Here is a 22,218-nt window from a genome sequence, read left to right on the forward strand (position 1 = left end):
TTGAGAAATTTTTTAATAATTTAATTTTTTATATTACTTTTATTTAGTAATAAAATGACAGCTCGCTAGCGCCCAAGCAAGTAGTAGGAAAAGCTAGTTCATCAAATCCTTCATATCATGGGCGGTCCCATGCAGCAACATTGAAAAAGCTGTGCATGTAAACACAACTTTTGTACCGTCCAAAAAAATATCGCCGACGGTAGAAGTGGCCATACCGCTTATAACTTGTGCTGCAGGTTAAAGTGAATATGCACACACGGCTGTGAATCGCAAAGTGCTTAGTCTTTTGCCAAATAACCTAATCGAACATGAGTTGTGTGGTGCCTGCTCCCGGCGTGAATGTTGACGGTGATGACCGGTGGTTGTGCTTGGTAAGTTAGTTGAATAGGCGTGGTTGTCTTAATTGATCATTAAGACAGCTTGACGGAACCCGTTTGCTAGTCATCGTTCATTTTTTGTGCTGTCTTTCGCCAAGCTGAATGCTGGGGCGTCGTCACGGTTTCAGCCAACGTGCTGACGTGCTTGGTTTCAGAGTAAACGACGTTTTCATTGCGAGTCTGTCATCGATTGCTTAAACCTTGTTTTACCTCTCTTCACAGCACAAATTATTCTTAGCAGAAGGGACAGAAAAAGAACCGGACGTCGTCGTGCTTGGCGACTACACGGTGGCATTCCTTCAGCAGTCCGAGGCAAGCTTTCTGAATCGACGCATATTTGCTTGTGTATGCCGTTGCGAAGTTCGTATTTTATTCAGAGAATTGAAATGCCTTTTCTGTTTGTATTTAAAGGTGTGGGAAAACTACTTTGCGCCCTTGCACTGCTTAAACTTTGGCATTCCCGAAGACCGAATTGAGAATGTGCTCTGGCGAATTGAAAACGGAGAGCTCGACAACGTGAAAGCAAAGGTACGGAGTAATTTTTTGTACGTACTGACAATTTTCGGCCAACGAGCGTAGTTTCGCTAAAATGAATTTCTAGTGCTCTTGGTTCTCGGAAAGAGCCGCTTTATGTTGTGGCCTGTGCGATCTGTGGTTGATATCAAGCCTGAAGCGTCAGTGTTTGTAGGGGATAGAGAGAGCGAGAGAACTAATCATTGTGTGCTTTCCATATTGAGGTTCTGAATCGCTTTACAAGGCCGAAGTTGTCTCCTCCGCCTTTTGGTTCTTTTTGTTAGCTGTGGTGTACCATGAGTTCACCATCATTTGTTTTCTATTAAAGGCCCTTGTAGGGTATTGCATAAGGGGGCGAGAGATAAAGCGCTTACAATATGTGACACAATGAGAAAAGGATTATGAAATGGCATGAGTGTAAAAACAGTAGCGCCTAAAACATTGCAAAAATAGACATAGTCAAGGAACAGGTATTATGAACATATGTTTTCTACAGTATCAAACAATCCAAAGAAATTATGGAATGCAGTTCGCAGGTTAAAAGGAACCCAGTATAACACAAACCCGAATGCTCTAACGTTTGGTGACACTGAATACAGTGAAACTTTCTTGGCCAATAAATTCAGCGATCATTCTTTACTTGATGGTGGGTCATCCCACTCTAGTGGTTCATTACTGGCATCTGAAAAATTTCTAAACTACGAGACTTCCAATTCTATCTTCCTATCACCTTGAACTGAAATGGAAGTGTGTTCCGTTCTTAAGGCTTTAAAAAGAGATACTGCAACAGGGACTGATGACATAAAAGCAGCACCAATCATATCTGTTGCTGATGTTGTCTCGGCTCCATTATGCCATATCTGTAACAGCGCTCTTGCGAAGGTCATTTTTCCCGATTCTATGAAAATTGCCAAAGTGATTGTATTGCTTAAGGGAGGCTCTGTCACTGATTTAAATTATTATAGACCGATATCCGTACTACCTCTTTTATCAAAAGTGTTGGAACGACTCTTAAAGTGCACACTAACTAAATTTCTACATAAAAATCACGCCCTAGTGGACCAAGTCTGGCTTCCATGAACACTGATCTACTGAAATGGCACTTGTTAAGATCAAAGAAAAAACTCCTCAGTAACATCGAGAACAAACTATATACAGTTGGTCTTTTCCTGGATATTAGAAAAGCTTTCGACTCCATTGAACACACCATCCTATTTAATAAACTGTCATACTACGGAGTTCACGGAGTGGCCCTAAAACTGATTCAAGATTACTTCACTACCAGACAGCAATACATGTGTTATAACGGGTTTTGTTCACAAAAGAAAGAAATTGCACTCGGTGTGCCTCAAGGGTCAATTTTGGGTCCACTGTTCTTTATTCTATACGTAAACAATATTGTAAACATACCGCTTACTCCAGATATAGTCTTGTATGCTAACGACACAAGTTTGTTTTTCTCAGGTGACAGCCTACGAGTGCTAGAAATTACAGTAATAATTGGTTAGATCAACTTTTAGTTTGGTTATCAGCGAACCACCTACAGTTAAACGTCATTAAAACTAAATATGTGGTTTTTAAGCCTATAAATAGGCCTGATGACTGTGCTTTTCGTGTAAAGAATCGAGTGGACTTCAGCTTTAAAATTTTAAAAAATAAAATAAATAAACCTTGGACCCCGCGATCACACGGCACCTTTTTTCATAAAACATGCAATTTTAAAAATTAATCAACTGTACTAACTTAAGCTCGCTATATACATACGAGGTGAACTCGAGAAAAATTCACTCATTTTTTATCAAAACCACTTCTCAAGTTGCACCCAATACAATTTCATACATGACCGTATTAGAGTTCCATTTTGCAGGACCAACTAAGGTAGAAAACAACTAGCATACTTAGTCCCATCCTTCGTAAATGCACATCCTAACATGATCACTATCGCGCAAAACTTCAGATCATTAAACTGCTTTAAAAGTGCTGTGAAAAAAATATTTGCTTTCCCTTTCTGATTGACATTGTGCTAATCGGTTTCTTGTGTGTTTTACGTATAATTATTTTAAGTCCGTTTCATATTGTGCTTGTATATATATATAAAGCTTTTTTCGTGTTCATATTACTCTGTTGATCCTAAATGTTTTCTGCTTAGAAAGTTGTGCAGTGATTGTTGTAGAAATCGAGGGTTTGATGGTAGCACGTCTGGTCGGGATGAAACATGAAGTAATAAAACGATGGACACCGACCAACAGAAGTGCTAAAAAATGAATAAATCTAAAAGACGTTTCGGCTTCGCTATGGAAGCCTTGTTCTCAATGGGATGACGGAAGGCTCATGGAAGCTTATGTATACTTCAGAATGTGACGTAAGCAGTGCGTGTATGACGGGGGGAGGGTTCCCTCATTTCGATTGACCGTGTGACATGTTTTTTGTAACTCCAGCGATTCCATATACAGCCGCGATTTCAGGTTTCTTTTTTGGCCGATAACTCTTGAGCGATCCCAGTCAGTCTTGTGGCCCATTGCATCCGTGTGCTCGGCAAGGGCATTCGAAACTGTACGTTTCTTTTCGACATCTTTCTGATGCTGCCTCAGTCTCTGTTTGAAGTTGCCCGATTCACCGATGTATGTGTAGTCACAATCTGCGCCGGGTATCTTATAGACCACGCCGGGAAACGATTCTCTTGGAAGCCTGTCCTTACCAACAACGAGTGCCTGCCTCAGCTTACACACAGACACGTGCGCCACCTCAACGTCATAACTGCATAGAATGCAAGACAAGGTTTCGCGTATCCCTGGAACGTAAGGTATGGCAGCGCGCTTTCTTGGTCGGGGATTAGCTGGACGAGCTGGATTGGACAGACGGCGTTCCACAGCACTCAAAAAGAATGTGGGATAGCTGCTTGCCGAGAGATCACCTCGCACGTGGTCCAAGTCAGTGGAACGACTTTCTGCTGTGGTGCAAATGGGGTTCATACGGTTGAGCAGTGAGGCAGCAACCGACCTTTTGTGAGCGTCAGGATGAACGGATTGAAAGTTCAGGTAGTGGCCAGTGCGTGTGTCCTTGCGGTATATGCTGAACGAGAGCCGTCCATCGCGTCTGGTGACAAGTACGTCTAAAGAAGGGAGTGTGCTGTCGGCCTCTGTCTCAACTGTGAATTGGATGACCTTTTCCTGACTGTTTAGGTGCACAGTGAATGAATCGAAAGCGCTGCGCCAAATCAGACAAAAACAGTCGTCCACATAGCGCAGAAAAACTTTAGGCCTAGGACTGAAGGACGCAAGAGCACGCCTTTCCAGACATTCCATCGTAAGGTTGGCAGCAGTAACAGAGATGGATGTACCCATTGCCGTACCGTGGACTTGCCTGTAGAAGCCCTTGTTGAAACAGAAGTACGCGTTTCCAAGGCAAAAACAGAGGAGCCTATTGAGGTCGGGAACATCAATGGGTGACCTGTCTGGCAAAGTCCTGTCAGATTCCAGAGCAGAAGTGCATGCTTCCACAGCCATGTCAGTCGGAATTGAGGTACACAGCGTCACCACGTCGAACAAAACCATCACCTCGTCGTCCTCTAGAGACACGTCACGAACTTTTTCAATAAAGTCACAGGAGTTGCTCACGTGCGTGGAGCTCTTCCCGATGAGTGGAGCCAGAAGCTGGTGTAGGTATGCGGACAATTTGTAGAGAGGGGAGTGGGTGTAGTCGACAATTGGACGTAGGGGGACGTTAGGCTTGTGAACCTTCGGCAAGCCATAAAGTGCAGGTGCAGCACCGTTATGACAGAGAAGCTTGAAATACGAAGACTTGTGCTCGGGAGCTGCGAAGCGGAACGCGTCAGCCAGGAGAGTCTGGAAGTCCCTCTGAACCTTCAAGGTCGAGTCCCGAGTGAGCCGGACGTAAGTGTTCTGGTCATTAAGCAGAGCCAACATCTTGTTTTTGTAGACAGCTGTGTCAATTAGCACTGTTGCATTCCCCTTGTCAACGGGAAGAATCACGGTTCTAGTGTTCGCCTGAAGTCGCTTGGCAGCTTTTTGTTCCGCAGCAGAAAGAGGGGAAACAAACTTCCTCCGGTGCAGACCAGAAAGGACATCAATAGCGTGGGTGCGAGCCTCGTCACGGCGGGACGGGTCAACTTTGTTAACCGCGCATTCCACCACACACACAACCTTTCGGACGTCAGGTGCAGGTGCAACATTGAAATTCAGACCTAGCTCTAGGACCAAGGCCTCGGCTGGGTCGACACTGTGCGAAGAAAGGTCGTACACCGTAGTTCATCTGTTGTACGGCCGGTATGGTCTGGTAGATTCCGAAAGTCTGTCAAGCTTGACACTGTGCACCAACCCCGCATGACGGGCACGTATGTTGGCTTGAAAGTTGGCCTGTTGCTGGATGCTTGCAAAATGATTTGGACAGTGGTCCCCCAGGTGGCGACATGCAAAAATTGCGGCTGTATCCTGCCTTGTCTGCCTTAGGCTTACATTGTCTGCCTTAGTCAGGCAGACAATATACTGCCTTTATCCTTGCCATCCAAGACCTTCACTGTGTCTAAATCAATGCTGAATACTATTGCAACAACAATTATTGACATAAGAAAAACACAAGGAAAAGATACAAAAAATTCAGTATCAAAGCAGAAAAACTAAACACAAAGCAAGAAGCAGGCTTGTACAGAGCTCTGATTGAAATGAGATACTTGAAGCACGTAACTGCTGACGCCTTTTGCACCACCACTGAATACTGGGGCCACCAAGCTGATTATTTGTGGTATATGATGAATGCGAGATCCTTTGTGACACATTGCGACTGCATTTGGTCCCCCAGTGACCACCCAGTGCACTTTAGTGGAGCAAGAAGCGCTGGCCACCATGTGGTCTGAGCATCACATTTCAATCATTGAACACTGTACACAAGAGCTAGGGAATGAAAGTGGGCTGTAATTGTCTTCAAAAATTTTTTTGAGTGCTGCACAGATCACGAGATGAATATATATATCAACTTGCTCAGTTCTCATTCCTAATGATATATTCACTGAGGTCACCAATTCATTGTTTTCTTCAGGTTGTTGTGCTCTCTGTGGGCTCCAATGATAACGCAAGTTCTCCTGAAGCTGTTTCGGCAGGAATAGTGACTTGCACAACTGCTATCAAGTCTCGCCTTCCTGAAGCACAAGTAGTTGTCTTGGTGAGTGATAACTTGGTGTGGTATGTTAGTCTCTAAAGCATGTGGACTGCCATCACAGCATGACATCAAAGAATTGACATGCGGCCTACCGTATCTGGCTGGCATATGTATTTGATGGCTGCCCTAGGCTCCCTTATTACATTATGGATGTTTACGCATTTGGTAGCAAAATAAACATACTAGGGTTAAAAGTCCCACTTTTTTTTTATTATTGCGCAAAGACGAACTGCTCAAATCTCCATGTGAGATAGATTTGCTGATAATTTTACATGTAGAGGACAATTGCACCAGAGGGAGACAAATCGCCACAAAAGAAGAAGTTGACATCCAGCAGACAGTGGCACAAAGCTACAAAGGAAACCTGTATAAGTTCCTTAGAAAGAAAGCTTCACAAGTGAAAAAACACTTGTCCTATTGTTTTTTTCAAATCCAGCATCTCTGCCATTTTGGGACAGCCACCTCACCATTTTAGCTGTACAGAAGGCTAGCATTTGATAGGGCCAGTTAGAATTTTGAGCAACTCAGAAGTACAATAAGTGCCAAATGGATTCTGTGGAAATTCTCAAGTCAGAGGAAGCTCCACAAACTAGATAGTTGGCATTTACCTGAAGACGGCACAAAGCTAACAAATAAGTCCATTCGGGTTCCTCTTATATTTAGGCTTTGCAGGTCATAGTTCAAGGTGCATGCTAATTTTCCCTTTCATGATACTTCCTCTGTCTTAAAAATTTCTGCAGAACAAGTTTGGTTATGCAGACCCCCCATGGATGACATGGCATCGTCGCTTGTTCTACATCTTTCTGCCATTTACCTGTACCAACTGCTGCTACCTTGATTTTCAGAGCCAGTTGTGCCTCCATTGCCCCCTTGTATTTGAAAGGCAGGCAACTAGCCTGTCAGCTCTATACAGATGCGCTCATTGCTGAAGGTTGGTTTTGACAGAGAAAGAAAGCACGCGTCTTCATTGCTCGAGGACAAAAAGTAGACTAACCCTCCGTGGTTGCTCAGTGGCTATGGTGTTGTGCTGTGGAGCACAAGGTCACGGGATCGAATCCAGGCTACGGCGGCCACATTTCGATGGAGGCGAAATGCGAAAACGCCACTGTACTTAGATTTATGTGTACGTTAAAGAGCCCCAGGTGGTCAAAATTTCCGGAGTCCTCCACTACGGCATGCCTCATAATCAGAAAGTGGTTTTGGCACGTAAAACCCCATAATTTAATAAGTAGACTAGTATTATTGCAAAAAGAAAAGGATGCCAAGAAGCAGAGAAATACCATCTGTGTTTTGTAGAAGCTAGCAACAAGGAAGGCGGCGAGTTGAAAAGACCTCGAAAATTGAGGGGAGGTTTTATGGCCAACAAAAGAATGGGAGTCCAGCAAACCATGTCGAATCGTCGCAGATCTGCTGGGACTGCCCACAGTCGTCACCGCCGGTCGTGGGGGGTCTTTTCAAAGACAGGCAGAGACAGATGATCACTGCACACATGTCTTTGTTTTCCACAAACATTGTGTAGTAGCCACCTCCAATGAAAGTGACTTGTACAAAGAAACTTTCTCTATTATCTTAAATTTTAATCATGGCAGTCACAGTACCATATTATGATGAGCTTTGTAGTCATTTCAAGAATTCAAACCCTTTTTAGTATGTTGGCATTGTTAGGATACTTCGTGCACTTTTCGGGGGCTATTTATGTTTGTTTGCATCTAACCATATTCCCGCCTACATGAGTCATTGGGTATTCCGTGGTCAAATGGCTTGCGCAATGATCTGCTGTGCTGATGTAACAGGGTTCGAAAACAACCACCGGACCAATTTGGGTCACTCAGTATGTGCCAGTATTTACATACGTGCCGCTCTTCAATGAACCTCTCTTACGGCGACATGGGTCACTGTAGATGCTGGACTGGGTAGGCATTGATGTACGAAGAAACACTTTTCACGCTGACTTGGAACACTGGGTATATGTCACTCAGTCCTTGTTGGCCTTCAATGAACTTTGATGCCAACTTGGGTTACTGTGTATGTGCCGGTAGGTGCGTGCTGCCCTTCAACGAACATATTTCATGCCAACTTGGGTAACTAGGTATGCATCACTGGGAATGTGCCGCTCTACAATGATGAAAAAGATCCCTTAAATTTCTCTGGTAGTGAGTGAAATTGAACCCATGTCACAAGGGCTCCTCAAGAACAGCAACTCAATGCATTAGCAGGCTGCGCCACAAATGCACTGAGTATTTGCCGCTTTCAATTTCATGTCAACGGTTTAGTGAGCTGTGACATGAATGCACTGGGTATGTGCTGCTCCTGAATGAACCACTCGCCAACTTGGATCACCGAGTAGGTGCCACTGAGTGTGTGGCAAGTGAGGGAAAGATTATCAGCGCTCGCAGGCACTGGTGCGCCTTGCTTCTTGTCTTGGAGGCCATGTGTGGACTTCTCGGCAGTGCTACTAGATGGTGCAGCATGTCCAGAAAGCAGCGGGAGTGGAGCTTGGTGGCCACACAAAGCACTTCTCAATGCTCGCATGCAGCAGCCCGCCATGCATCTTGGAGGCCACGTGCAGGCTGCAGGGCAACGGCACCTGATGGCGTTGAGTGTTCTTACGGAAGCGCAAAAGAGGAGTCCTGCTGCAGCACATGCCTCGTACATACTAACTCGTTTTGACATTGACAATACATTGTGTAGGTATATTAATTTGTTGCTAACGCATTACCTTTAACAGTGATCGGGAGATGGGTTGTGCCTCATTTTATTTCCAGAAAATGTGAGGTTGCAATTATAGTGCGAACGGAATAAGAGGACATCCCAGGTGCAAGCATCATCACCGATGCGGGGCATGAGATAGGTGCTTAGAATAGTGCTCTTCGCTGCAGACGTTCCAAAACTATTGCCCTTGTACAATAAGCTTCCTTGCAATACATTGACATACATTTACGAACTCGAAGGAATTACTTTATATTCATGAATAAAGGGAAAAACAGAACTCACTTACTTCTCTCCACCTTGCGGGTTTCCGCAGAACTACTACGTCAAACTTTATATTCATCATCATCAGCCCATTTTATGTCCACTGCAGGACAAAGGCCTCACCCTGCGATCTCCAATTACCCCTGCCCTGTGCCAACCGATTCCAACTTGCGCCTGTGAATTCTTAATTTCATCACCCCACCTAGTCTTCTGCCGTCGTTGACTGTTACCCATTCTGTAACCTTTTCTACTGGTTTCTAATCTATGCATTACATCGCCTTCCCAGCTCCATTTCTTTCTCTTTATGTCAATTAGAATACAGTGCAGACCACTTATAACGTAACCGCTTTTAGCACGGGACCAGTTATAGCGTGAGTTTTTTGACCACCTATAGAAATCAATGTATAGGCGGACCGTTTATTGCATAGGCGCGCAAAGCAGAATACCGGTTATAGAGTGGTTCCTTTAAGCATGCGACCATGAAATTGGCGAGGCGTTGAGCATGGCCCGCTCGGCCGCACGGTTGCCAGGCGCGCAAACGCGGAGAAAGGGGTGTGTGGGCGCGCACGTGGAGACCAGCGGCGAAAAGCAAAACGAAAAGGAGGAGAAGGGCAGGAGACTTAAGAGGAAGGTCGGCGAGTGTTTTCGTCGCTATAGCAGCATCCAATCGGGGTGCGCACTGCACGGAGTGCGGGGTAGCAGTGATAGCGGTGATAGTGCACTCCTTTTTTTTTTTTTAAGTCTCTTTGTTGCATTTGGTGTGTGCACATTGTGAGCTCGTCAAGTTGTAGTTGTCCTCTGTGCACGTGTGTTGTCGGGCTTTTGTCACCATGGCATTGGTGGCGTCTTCAAGCGGTGTGAGAAAGAAGCATGCCTTATCGCTGGAGACGAAGGAATGCGTTATAAGGGACATACAAAGTGGGCTGAAGAAGGCGTCGGTGGTGGCCAAATACGACGTTTCCGACAAAACCGTGTTGACCATATACAAGAACAAAGACAAATTGTGGCAGCAACTGCAGCAAGATTCGTCTTCCCTGTCACGGAAAAGAATACGTACATCGAAGTACGAAGACGCGAACGTAGCGCTCTTCAGATGGTTCCATGAAGTTAGGGCTCAGGGCATACCAGTGAGTGGCCCCATGCTCCAACAAAAAGCCAAGTCCCTTGGTGCTGTTTTAGGCCATGACAACTTCAACCAACCTAATGGATGGATCCAGCGATTCAAGGATCGCCATGGCATCAGCTGCAAAGTGGTGTGTGGTGAAAGCAGTGATGTCAACGACAAGTCCATTGAAGTCTGGCTTCGGTTAAACTTGGAAACCATGCTGCCCACATACACATACGGAGCCGTATACAATACCGAGGAAGCTGGCATATTTTATAAACTCCTGCCCAACCGCACTCTTGCTCTGAGAGGCGAAGCCTGCCCTGGCTGCAAGGCCTCAAAAGAGTGCATAACTGTATTGTTCTGCACTAACATGAATGGAAGCGACAAGCGCCGCCTGTTTGCCATGGGAAAATCAGCGAGGCCACCTTGCTTTAAAGAATGAGAGTGCCTGCCAGTGACATACAAATCTAACAAAAGGCGTGAATGACGCAAGACATGTTCGCAAGCTGTCTTTGCAAGTTCGATGAAGACATGGTGGCAGAAAAGCGATCTGTCATGCTCATTGTCGACAATTGCACAGCCCACAACATCAAGCCAAAGTTGACTGCAGTTAAGTTAAAGTTTCTGCCTGCCAACACAGCTGCAAAATGTCAGCTGTGCGACGAGGGTGTCATCACAACCGTAAGAACACTTTACAAAAAACGCATTTGTGAAAGTATTTTGCTGAGCATGCAGCAGCAGCAGCAGCCTCTTAAAGTGAATTTAAGGGGTGCGATTGATATGGTTGCCGCTTCGTGGTGGCAGGTAAAAGCCACTACAATAAGCAAGTGCTTCAACAAAGCAGGCTTTGTGCGCAATGCAGAGGCTCTTGACGCCGATGAGCCGAGCGACAATGTTGCCGATGGAACTGTCAACAGCGACGACGTGTGGTCTAGCCTCATTGAAAGCAAGTTTGTTTCCACCACAGACACCTTCCAAGAATATGTCGATGCTTCCTGTCTGCGAAGAAGCAAGCACAGATGATGTGATCGTCATAGCGGTGCGCAGTAGCGCGGAGCTTGCGACCAAAGACGAGTCGGATGACGATGTCGACCCGACGCCAGACCCAGATGTCCAGTGCAAAGACGCTTTGGAATACCTCAGCAAAGTGAAGATTTACTGCGCGCAGAACAGTTTGAGTGAGAAAGCGCTTCAGTGCTTAAGCCTTGTAGAGGACGAAATTGTTCGAAGTGCTGTTAAAAAAAAATATCCAGACGAAAATAACAGCGTTCTTCCGCTGATGCTGCACTTGTCAGGAGAACTTGGTTTCTGTGCTGAGTTGCGATTTTGTTGCATGTGTGTGTGAGTGAAATATATTATAAATTTGGTTTGAAAGGTGGGGGGTCAGTTTGGCATAGGCAAAAGCCGAAAAAATCATGCTTTGGTTATAACGTAGTACAGCTTATAGCCTGGATTTTTATAACTCCCTAGACTTATGTTATAAACAGTCTACACTGTATCGGCTAACCCTGTTTGCTCTGTGATCCACACCGCTCGCTTTCTGTCTCAATGTTATGCCTAACATTCTTCGTTCCATCGCTCTGCACTGTCCTTAACGTGTTCTCGAGCTTCTTTATCGTCTCCAAGTTTCCGCCCCATATGTTAGCACTGGTAGAATGCACTGATTGTACACTTTCTTTTTTAGTGATAATGGTAAGCTTCCATTCAAAATCTGATAATGTCTGCCGTATGCACTCCAACCAATTTTTATTCTTCTCTAAATTTTCTTCTCATGATGAGGGTCCCTTTTGAGTAATTGACCTGGGCAAACATATTCCTTCACAGACTCTAGAGGCTGACTGGCGATATTGTTCCCTCGCCAGGCTATTGATCATTATTTTTGCTTTCTGCATATTAATCTTCAACCCCACTCTTACACTCTTACAGAAAGGAATAAGCTTCGAATAATGAACACCTTTTTCAGGAAGTGTAGCAACAGAAAGTGAACCTGGAAAAGCCCTAATGGTGAAACAATAAATGAAATTGATTTCATACTTTCTGTCGATCCCAGCATAGTGCAGGATGTAGAACTGATAGGTAGGTTGAAGCGCAGTGATCATACGCTAGTGAGGACTAGGATTCACCTCAGTTTGAAGAAAGAGTAAAATTGTGAAGAAGAAACAGGTCAGCCTAGAGGCAGTAAGGGTAAAAGCAGAGGAATTAATGCTGGTACTTGCAAACAAATGTACAGCCTTAGAACAGAGAGATGAAGATGACATAAAGGTAATAAATGAAACCGTAACTAGGCTGGCTTCAGAGGCAGCAAATGAAGTGGGAAGCAAGGCACCAACGCAACCTGTAGGCAAGCTCTCCCAAGTAACAAAGGACCTTATAAATGACAAAGAATGAAAGTGTCCAACTCAAGAGATAAGATAGAATTCGCAGAACTGTCAGAACTGATCAAGGGAAAAATAAGTGATATTCAAAACTATAACATGAGAAAGACTGAAGAAGACGTAAAAAATGGACACAGCCTGAAATCATTGTGAAGGAAACTTGGCATAGGACAAACCAAGATGTATGCACAGAAAGATAAGCAGGGTAATATCATCAGCACTCTCGAAGGTACAGTAAAAGCAGCAGAATAATTCTGTACTGACCAGTACAGTACCTAGAGGAGTCAGGATACCTCCATTAGAAACAGTAATGAACAGGATACAGAAACTCCTCCTATAACTAGCGATGAGGTCAGAAGAGCCTTGAAAGACATGAAACGAGGAAGAGCGACAGGAGAAGATGGAATAACAGTCGATTTAATCAAAGAAGAAAGAACATAGTGCCTGAAAAGCTGGCGGCTCTATATATAAAGTGTCTATCGACTGCAAGGGTCCCAGAGAACTGGAAGAATGCAAACATGCAAACTAATCCACAAAAAGGGAGACGTTAAAGAATTGAAAATTATAGGCCCATTAGCTTACTCCCAGTATTATATAAAATATTCGCCAACATAATCACGAATAGAATAAGGGCAACACTGGACTTTTGTCAACCAAGGGAACAGGCTGGCTTCAGGAAGGGATACTCTACAATGGATCACATCCATGCCATTAATCAGGTAATCGAGAAATCTGCAGAGTACAATAAGCCTCTCTATATGGCTTTCATAGATTACGAAAAGGCATTTGATTCAGTAGAGATACCAGCAGTCATAGAGGCATTACATAATCAAGGAGTACAGACTGCTTACGTAAATACCTTGGAAAATATCTAGAGAGATTTCACCGCTACCTTAATTCTGCACAAGTAGGAAAATACTTATAAAGAAAGAGGTCAGACAGGGAGACACAACCTATCCAATGCTATTCACTGTGTACTTGGAAGAAGTATTCAAGCTATTAAACTGGGAAGGCTTAGGAGTGAGGATCGACGCCAAATATCTCGGCAACCTTTGGTTTGCCGATGACATTGTTCTATTCAGCAATACTGCAGACGAATTACAACAAATGATTGAGGACCTTAACAGAGAGAGTGTGAGTGGGGTTGAAGATTAATATGCAGAAGACAAAGATAATGATGAATAGCTGGGCAAGGGAACAAGAGTTCAAGATTGCCAGTCAGCCTCTAGAGTCTGTGAAGAAGTATGTTTACCTAAGTCAACTAATCACAGGGAGCCCTTATCATGAGAAGGAAATTCATAGAATAAAAATGGTTTGGATCGCATATGGCAGACATTGTCAGCTCCTCACTGGAAGCTTATCATTATCATTGAAAAGGAAGGTGTACAATCAGTGCATTTTACCTGTGCTGACATATGGGGCAGAGACTTGGAGATTGACAAAGAAGCTTGACACCAAGTTAAAGGACTGCGCAAAGAGCGATGGAATGAAGAATGCTAGGCATAACTTTAAGAAACAGAAAGAGAGTGGTTTGGTTCAGAGAGCAAATGGGTATAGCTGATATTCTAATTGACATTAAGAGAAAAAAATGGTGCTGGGCAGGTCATCTAATGTGCAGGTTAGATAACCGTTGGACCATTAGGGTTACAAAACGGGTACCAAGAGGAGGGAAACGCAGCCGAGGACGGCAGAAGACTAGGTGTAGCGATGAAATTAGGAAATTCACGAGCTCTAGTTGGAATTGGTTGGCGCAGGACAGGGGTAATTGGAGATTGCAGGGAAAGGCCTTCGTCCTGCAGTGGACATAAAATATGCTGCTGATGATGAGGAGAGGATGAAGGCCCCTTCCAGTGGTCTTCAGTTACCTCTATCTTGAGTCTGCTCTATGTCCTCACACAACTTCATTCTCTGCCGTCATCAGCCATGACATTAAGAGGTGGGAAATGCGGCAGTATTTGCTTATTATCAGTTCCTGACAGCTATAAAAAACTATTTCCTGAGAGAATCAATAAATTTAGCTCTGCTAATTTCTTCCCCATTTGTGTTGGCATAATCCTGAGCTGCTCATTTGATGAAGGCACAGAGCAAATGAATGACCTTAGTATAAAGACAATATGGCGGGTTGGGCTGGTTGGTTAAAGTGCCCATTGAACAGGTCTTGAAGTGCACTGGCACACACAGAAAAAGTAACAGAAAGTCAGACAAGACAACACTTCACTAATAAGGGAAAATTTTTATTGAACGCTAAGCCTATATAAGTAGTCTCTATGTATGTAACTATATATTGTGGGAACAGCACAGTCCCTCAGTCCACACCAGCAGAACCCAGTCCTGGCCACCTGCATCCAAGAGCACCCAGCCGAGCCTCGAACCATCGCTCGCGCTCACAAGTCACCTCGTCCTCTGCTTCTTCGACTGCTGGCTCCGATGCCGGAGTTCCGATGATGCCGGTGGCTCCGATGATGATGATGGCGGAGTTTCCATACTGTTTTCAAAAGATGAAGTGCCAACAGTGGCAGCACACTAAGCAGAAACAAAGACAGAACGAGGCGCTGCTTGCAACTTTGCACCAACTAGCCCCACAATGTGTTTTACTGCAATTCCCATACTGCCCCTCCCTCTGCGAAGGTGATGATGGCACTGGCCCACGGCGGCTTGCAGCGACAGCACCGCATTCCCGGCGGTGGAAAAACCTTGCAAACTGCTACAGGCAATGTTCAAGTCGCCAAAATCTTGCAGAAATCTGAAGGCCCTAAACCGGGCTGGCTTCCCGGACGTACACTTCTCAAAGAAGCAGTAGACCAGGTAGTGGAACCTTAGTGTTGTCGAGGTCTTGCAGGAACGAAAAGGCCCTAAACCATTCCCGGAGGCACACCTGGTCTGGTCTTCTCCCCTGACCTTGACCTGGGGAGTGCACGCAGCAGGTAGCCCGAAGCTGCAGCCACATGCTTACTGTTGTCACCACACAGAGACAAGCGCCAGCCACCACAGGTGCGCAGGTAACAGGATGGGAAGGCTATCATGATTGTTGCTCGAAGAGTGCCGCTTCCACTATAGTTGACAACTGGCCTCGAGCGCCCGTGATTTCACTGAAGCACCGGACACCACTTACCAGGTCCCCTCGAGCCTACTGTGTGGAAGTCCTCACACTACATCACCGAGGGATGCAGCCACTCATGGAGATGATGTAGACGCCATCGCGTTGATGTCACTCACGTCAGTAGCATCCTTCTCCAATGACGGTGCTGAGAGCTGCAGTGGCGCATAACAGACCATGAAACTCCCAAGTCCCCTTCCAGACCCGATGACGGTGACATAGGAGGAGCCACCAGAAACACTTCTCAGTGTATACCAGAGCTTCAGCTCGCACCGCAGAGATGGTCATGCACCAAGCCAGGCAGGCGTCGCTACTAGCCATGGAACGGGCACCCCCCACTTTCCCCACGGTCACGGTTCATCCCGGAATGCAGCCGGGGCCCCCCGTTACAGGCACCAATATGGGAACGGCGCGATTCTTCAGTCCATACTAGCAAGCCCCAGTCCTGGCCGGCCACGCCCAAGAGCGCCCAGCCTAACCTCACACCAGCGCTTGCACTCACGAGTCACTTCGTCCCCCCTTTCTTCGACTGCTGGCTCTGATACTGGAGTTCCGATGATGCCGGTAGTTCTGATCATGATGATGGCGGAGTTCTCATAATATATATATAGACTCTATAAGCACAGTATACCTTATAGCCTTGTGTAAGGGCCATACCCCCAACTTCGCAGCCCAGAATTTGGGGGGGGGGGGGGGGATTTTCAGCAGTACAAACTGACAATTCCTTGGTTCTGTCAACACATGAGCGCACATGTGAAAGTTTATTCTTTGCAATAAACAACACGTAGATCTTATGGTGCTAACCTGTTTCAACTTATGTGCCATTTTGTGCACATATGGAATGAGTACCGATTTTTTTTTCACTTGCTTGACTTGCTTTTTTTTGGAGGTTGTTCTCTCTCTCTCTCTCTTTTTTTTTACCTTTTATTTCCTTTGCTATGTCTTTGTATACAGGAGTGGGTACTTCTTCAGGGTAATCCGCATCTTGAAATTTTTGCACGTGACCCTTAAAGCTGACATTCAAGAGGTGAAAGCAAGACTTTTGTAATGTGGACATAAAACTAGATTTTCACTGTTCCCCTTTTAACCAGCTTAGAAGAACCAGACCTGAAGTTCGATGATGGTTTTACGCTTTTTGGTTGATAGCACCAGCACACATTACATTTCAGGAGGACTTTTTCTAAATCTATAAATTGCAATTGAATATTCTCTGGGGCTTGGTTATGAAGTTTAGACCCATACTATTTTCCTTAAACACTTTTATGATGTTTACCACTTCTTGAGAGTGATTTGTATTCGGTGTGAAGATTAAAAAGTCTTCTATATACTTAAACATATGATTAGCAATGCCTTTAGGGTGACATTCAATTTCCGTGCATGATTTGCAAAGAAAAATTTCACTAAGAACAAGTATGACTGATGAACCAACATGCATTCCCAATACTGCACGTATAAGTTTCCTTCCCCTGAGACAAAAAGTGGATTACAAATAGAAGTACAGCAGTAGGTTCACAAAATTGCAGTTCATCATTATCCTCAGTGCCAATGCTGAACACAAGACTATGGCCAGCATTACACTCTATTAGAAATTTTGTTACCTCCCCAAATTTTTGACACGAACAGGATCTACCATTTGAAGTATTTCCAGGCTTTTTTCTGGCAGTACTTTGACACTACATTTTCCCAAGTGTCCCTCCCTCATACTATAGCCGTGAACGATAATTCGTGCTTGTGTGTCTTAATTATCCTTTCTCATGGTAATGCGTATGTGGGACAGTTAGGAAGATGTGTCAACAATCACATCAGAGAATGTCACACATTAACAGCATCATGATCTTCACATCCTGCTGACAATTGCAAAAAATGCTGTTGCTGTCTTGTTTTCAAAGAAACAGATTGTTTTTAGACATCAAGATCAAATTATTGGTGAGCTTGTAGAATCATAGCATATCAAGACAAGATGGGTAGTGTGCGTCATTAAAGCCATAATCATTTTGCACAATAAGGAGCTTTATCTTAAAAATTAGCAGTTTCCTGTCTTTTCGTATTGCAAGTCACATTCTGTCACGAGTGGTTCTGTTATTTAACTGCTGTCTCTGTGTTCTGCTGTGTATGCACAAAAAATTCTGTAACTGCTCATGTAGTCTTTGCATTCGGCGCAAATTGTGAGTTGAGTGAAGCGTTGTCCTGTCTGCTTTTCTGTTACCTTTTGTGTGTGTGCTAGCGTGCTTGTAGATCTATTTAATGTGTATTAAGAAGTTTCAGTAGGTCTAGCCTTTGTGGTGGCTCTGTGCCTATAGCATTATGTGGAAAGTTGCAGGTTTGATTGTCGGCTGTGGTTGCCGCGTTTCGGTGGTAGCAGAGTGAAAAAAAATCAGCAGAGCCAATCCAAGATGACTCAATGTTAATCCATTTACATTCAAGCAATATAGCGACAAAGTGTATTGCTGAAGACACCTTTATTTACAATCTGTAGTGGGGGAAGTACGCTAAAATGTTAGTCTTACTAAAACATGCATGTGCAACAGTGACACCGCAGACCACAGTGTGTACATGTTTGTACACCACAAAGAAAACTTCACTAAACACAGCCTGTTTTGTCCTACTGGCTCCCCACAGACCACAGCTTCCACACCTTCGGATGCTAAAAATAAAGTTCCACCAAAAGTGGCCTTTTAGCCAACAGGCACTTTTGTCCCACTGGCACTGTAAAATTAGCATTCAACACATGTGACCCTGAATGAACTGCGACACAATGGCATAGGTGTCTATTTCAGGCGTGAGACTTGTAGTCATTGTCAGCTAGAAAAGCGGCCATTCTCACTTTTATGAGTCGGACATGCGCCTGTGGAGTGTGCTCGCAGAAAGTCAGTCGAGGTCAGAAAGGAAGGTACCATCAAACCCTCTCTTCCCGTGGGCATTCGGGGTGCAGTGTGCTAAAACTGTGCTTGAGGAACATAGGTTCGAACATGGGTTCTGTTCAGCCCAGCACCAGAGATAAAATATTATTTTTAATTGAAGGTCAGGGGAGATGCTTAGACTGACACGGACATGCTGACGATAAAGGGGCTGAAGTATCCTAAGAATAGTGATTGTATTAGAGAAATGCTCATGTGCTTAGATTTAGGCGCCCATTCTAGGGAGTTGGAAGTAATCCGCAACCACCCCACTGTAGTGTATCTCGTAGCCTGTGCATTGCTTTGGGACATTAAAACCCACAATTTAATTTTTTTACATTTAATGCGTGTGTGCGCAGAAGCTGCTACCTTGTGGCCAGCACCCAAACTCGCAGCGCGACCGGCGACGCCAGATCAACGAACTCCTGGCCAAGGCTCTGAAGGGCCAACCGCAGGTTCAGCTGGTGGACTTGGACCCAGGGCTGGTGCGTCCCGACGGTACCATAGGCTACCACGACATGTTCGACTTCCTGCACCTTAGCAGGCAGGGCTTCGTGTCCACCTTTGAGCCACTGGCCGACTTGGTCGCTCAGCTCCTGAGAGAGGCCGCGGGCGCTGGGGATACTCCCGTCGCTGCCTCTTAGGTGCAGTGTGAGGGGGAAATAATTCACCGGCATTCTTTCCACTACCACTGTGCACTGCTTTCTGTGACTGAGAAATATTTTGTTTTTCTTTGCTCCTTTCCCCCCACTTTTGCAATGCACTGTAACTTTTTAAGGGACGTTAAAAAAAGAAGCATAAATAAGCATTATACTGATAGACTGCTCATAGAAATTTGAATTCATTTGATGTAAAAAATGTTAATCATTAGCAGACAAAATAAATACCAATGTTGATCTTTTCTGTATTTGCACCTAAATGCTGGTCCCATGATGTCAATGTGACATTACACAGGTTTGAAGGTTTTAGTGCATATTTTGGCCATATTTGTGCCTGGAAAGTTCCCGGAAGTTGTTAGGTTGAGTAGCTGCTTGCTTTCGAATGCAATTCAATCCTTAATTTGCTTAACTGCTGCCTAGAAAATTGCAACCCATGGTGTCATGGGCAGCTAATACAGGAATGTCAAGTGGCAAAGCCAACCATCATTGAATTTTATGTCCATTCTTGCTTGATCAGCCTATTTGATATTGTGTAAGTGCAATACACCAGTCTGGCTTAATATGATATTCGTATGTAGTGTCCCTTTAAGTCATAATTGCGTAAATTTGTACAGCAGTGGTCCTTTGTCACGGCTGCTAAGAGGATTGGCCAGAGCTATGGCGATCACCCTTATCACCTATCCTTATGCACAGTGTGAACACAAGTAACATATACTGACATCTTGAGGTGCTTGCCTGTCCTGCCACAGTGCACTGTTACTAGCAGCTGGGAAATTGTTATTGTAATTTCTTGTCTCTGTTTCGATGTGCAATGCATCGTTGGCTTTGTGTCATTTCTACACATGCTGGCATGGGAACATTGCTTGGCGCAAACTTGCGAGCAGCACTGAAGTTGCATGATCACACAATGGCCGACTGGCTGCACAGCTGCACATGTTGCATAGTTGAAACAGCATAGCTGTCAAGCACACCTGATTCATGAACCTGCTGTTGTCTGTGATCGTCTGGAGTCAGTGTGCATTAAGTTTTGAGCTCATGAGAATAGGTGTTGCTTCTACATTTTGGGAACTAATTTTATTTAGTTTTAAAATGTTTTAAATTTGTGACAGTGGTCAGAGGGAAAGAAATCTTACATTTTACATGTTTTGTCACTTCACGAAGGTGTAGAACAAGGCCTCATCTTTACCAGTGAATGGCAAAGAGGCATTTTTTTATTTAAGTTTCAGAGGTCTGATGATATGTCATTCAATTTGTTGGAATGTTTTCTTTCCCCTGTAGCTGTTCTGATAGCACTCATGGCAGGAAGCTTATCTGCAGTGTGCAAGCAGTGTAGTGTGTGGGGAATGATGGGCACTTCTAATTAACTGTGCTGTTCTTTTTCTGTGAATTGTAATTACAATTTCTTGATGGCTTCTTACAAGCCTATAATGACCACTTGGCCCTCTAAAGCATGTTTTCCACCTGTTTTCATGATGCTGCAAGTTGACCATGATTTGGCTGTGTTTCTTCTGTCAGGATCACTTAAGGAGCCCAAGCTGCAGTAATGCGAGAATGCTAACCTATTTAGTGTCTGTGCATTAATGTGGCATCTCCCATGTTTTATATTATTCTCCATTGGAAAAGTGAGGCATAAGTGCTAGCTGTATGTAGTTTATTTATTGTTACACTTTTGCTTGTGTGCTCCAGGTGGCTTTGACTGCTGTTTAGTGTTGTCTGGTATAGCAAACAAACGGTGCAAAAATGGGACAACTGATGATCCTCATGGTTTCACTGCTCGTTATGGGTAAATATTAAGTCATGGTTGCTAGTGATGATATGCCTTTGGTTCTTTTAGCCGGTAAGTTTGGACGCTGAAGCTTCTTCTCTTTTCCTTTTGCAGTGAGCACTTATTTTCCTGTTATTTCTCCTGGGTGTGCTCAGGTTGTAAATATGTGAGGGTGTTGGTTGCCTATTGAATGCCTGAAAAGATGTTTTGCTCTAATATTGTACAGCGCTTTGTGTATCTAACTTGCAGGCAGTTAACTGATATGTTCCATCTTAATGTTTCTTGCGTTGCATTTCAGTGCTACATTATCTCTAAGCTTAGTTTGCGTTAAGATAGCTGCATTCAATTCAGTTGAAGTGTGTGTGCAAGGTGGTATGTTGTGTTGATGCAGGATATGAGAAGGTTGAGAATTTTTTTCAATTTCAAGTATTTCCTGAGGCGTTACCGTGTTTTACTTGTTCCTGAATAGTATTGCATCGCATCTGTCAGAATGGCTAGAATTTGACGCTCACGCATTTCTGCTGGAAAGGAATGATTTTTTTCTTGTGATCAATGTGACAGCAGTGCCTTTGTCGTTGGATCTACAGTAGAGTGTAATAAATTTCCTAAAGCCTGCAAGACAGTGACGTGTCCTATCTTTGTTTAGTGTCTTAATACACCAACACATCTCCCTGGAATCATAACGTGTAAAAAAGATAAATAGAAATACATTAACAATGGCGTTTTAATAACTACAAAGAGACATAGTGAGCATCTGAAGAGTAATGTGCATACCAGCTGAAAAACATACAGCGTGTCCCAGAAGTGTTTTTGTGATTACAAACATGCGGAAGGCAGAAACTATGACACATAGGTGCATATCTTTTATCTTGAAGTCCGGGTAACATAATCAGATTATTATGTACACACACATAATAAATTTGACGTGCGGTCCTTTCGTTGCCTGAAGGATATCCAGGCGATATTTCAACTCTACCCATGTGTTGGTCAACATAGGATGCGGTGCACTGATGTCTTCGGAATCTGCAATTCGCATGGAGCTCTGCGGACTGACTTGGGACTTCTCACGAAGACGTCTCTCACTGTCTGAATTGCCTGTGCACTAGGTCCAGGCCTGCCTGTTCTAGGGAGATCACAGATGCTTCCTGTTGCCTTAAACTTCGCATACCACATCTTGATGCTTTTAACGTCTGGTAAGTGTCTATGGTATGCTGTCTGGAATTGTCTCTGGACTTTCTTGGTGACTGTGTTTCGTGATACCAGAGGACACATTGGGCTT

At 44.3% G+C, this 22,218-nt stretch overlaps 1 protein-coding gene across 3 annotated transcripts; it reads left to right on the forward strand.

Moving 5' to 3' along the window:
• The first annotated feature begins 104 nt into the window (after positions 1 to 104).
• On the forward strand, positions 105 to 21,561 carry Paf-AHalpha (Platelet-activating factor acetylhydrolase alpha). 3 transcript variants are annotated; one of them, XM_075693491.1, is made up of 5 exons: positions 107 to 371; positions 600 to 689; positions 789 to 905; positions 5,946 to 6,068; positions 18,875 to 21,561. In XM_075693491.1, exons 1-5 carry the CDS (start codon positions 309 to 311, stop codon positions 19,157 to 19,159), a joined length of 678 nt encoding a protein of 225 aa, XP_075549606.1. In that variant the 5' UTR covers positions 107 to 308; the 3' UTR covers positions 19,160 to 21,561. The 3 variants fall into 3 exon arrangements, with proteins under 3 accessions (XP_075549607.1, XP_075549605.1, XP_075549606.1); XM_075693492.1 differs by lacking the exon at positions 5,946 to 6,068 and having other exon boundaries at positions 105 to 371; XM_075693490.1 differs by having other exon boundaries at positions 106 to 371; positions 600 to 905.
• Positions 21,562 to 22,218: the final 657 nt, after the last annotated feature.

Source organism: Dermacentor variabilis, chromosome 5, assembly GCF_050947875.1.
Source record: "Dermacentor variabilis isolate Ectoservices chromosome 5, ASM5094787v1, whole genome shotgun sequence".
Lineage (NCBI taxonomy): Eukaryota > Metazoa > Arthropoda > Arachnida > Ixodida > Ixodidae > Dermacentor > Dermacentor variabilis.

Coding starts and splice junctions, on each gene's coding strand:
- Paf-AHalpha (XM_075693490.1), top strand. CDS start 309: ATGAGTTGTGTGGTGCCTGCTCCCGGCGTGAATGTTGACGGTGATGAC. Junction 372..599: donor ATGACCGGTGGTTGTGCTTG/GTAAGTTAGTTG, acceptor CTCTCTTCACAG/CACAAATTATTCTTAGCAGA. Junction 906..5,945: donor TCGACAACGTGAAAGCAAAG/GTACGGAGTAAT, acceptor TGTTTTCTTCAG/GTTGTTGTGCTCTCTGTGGG.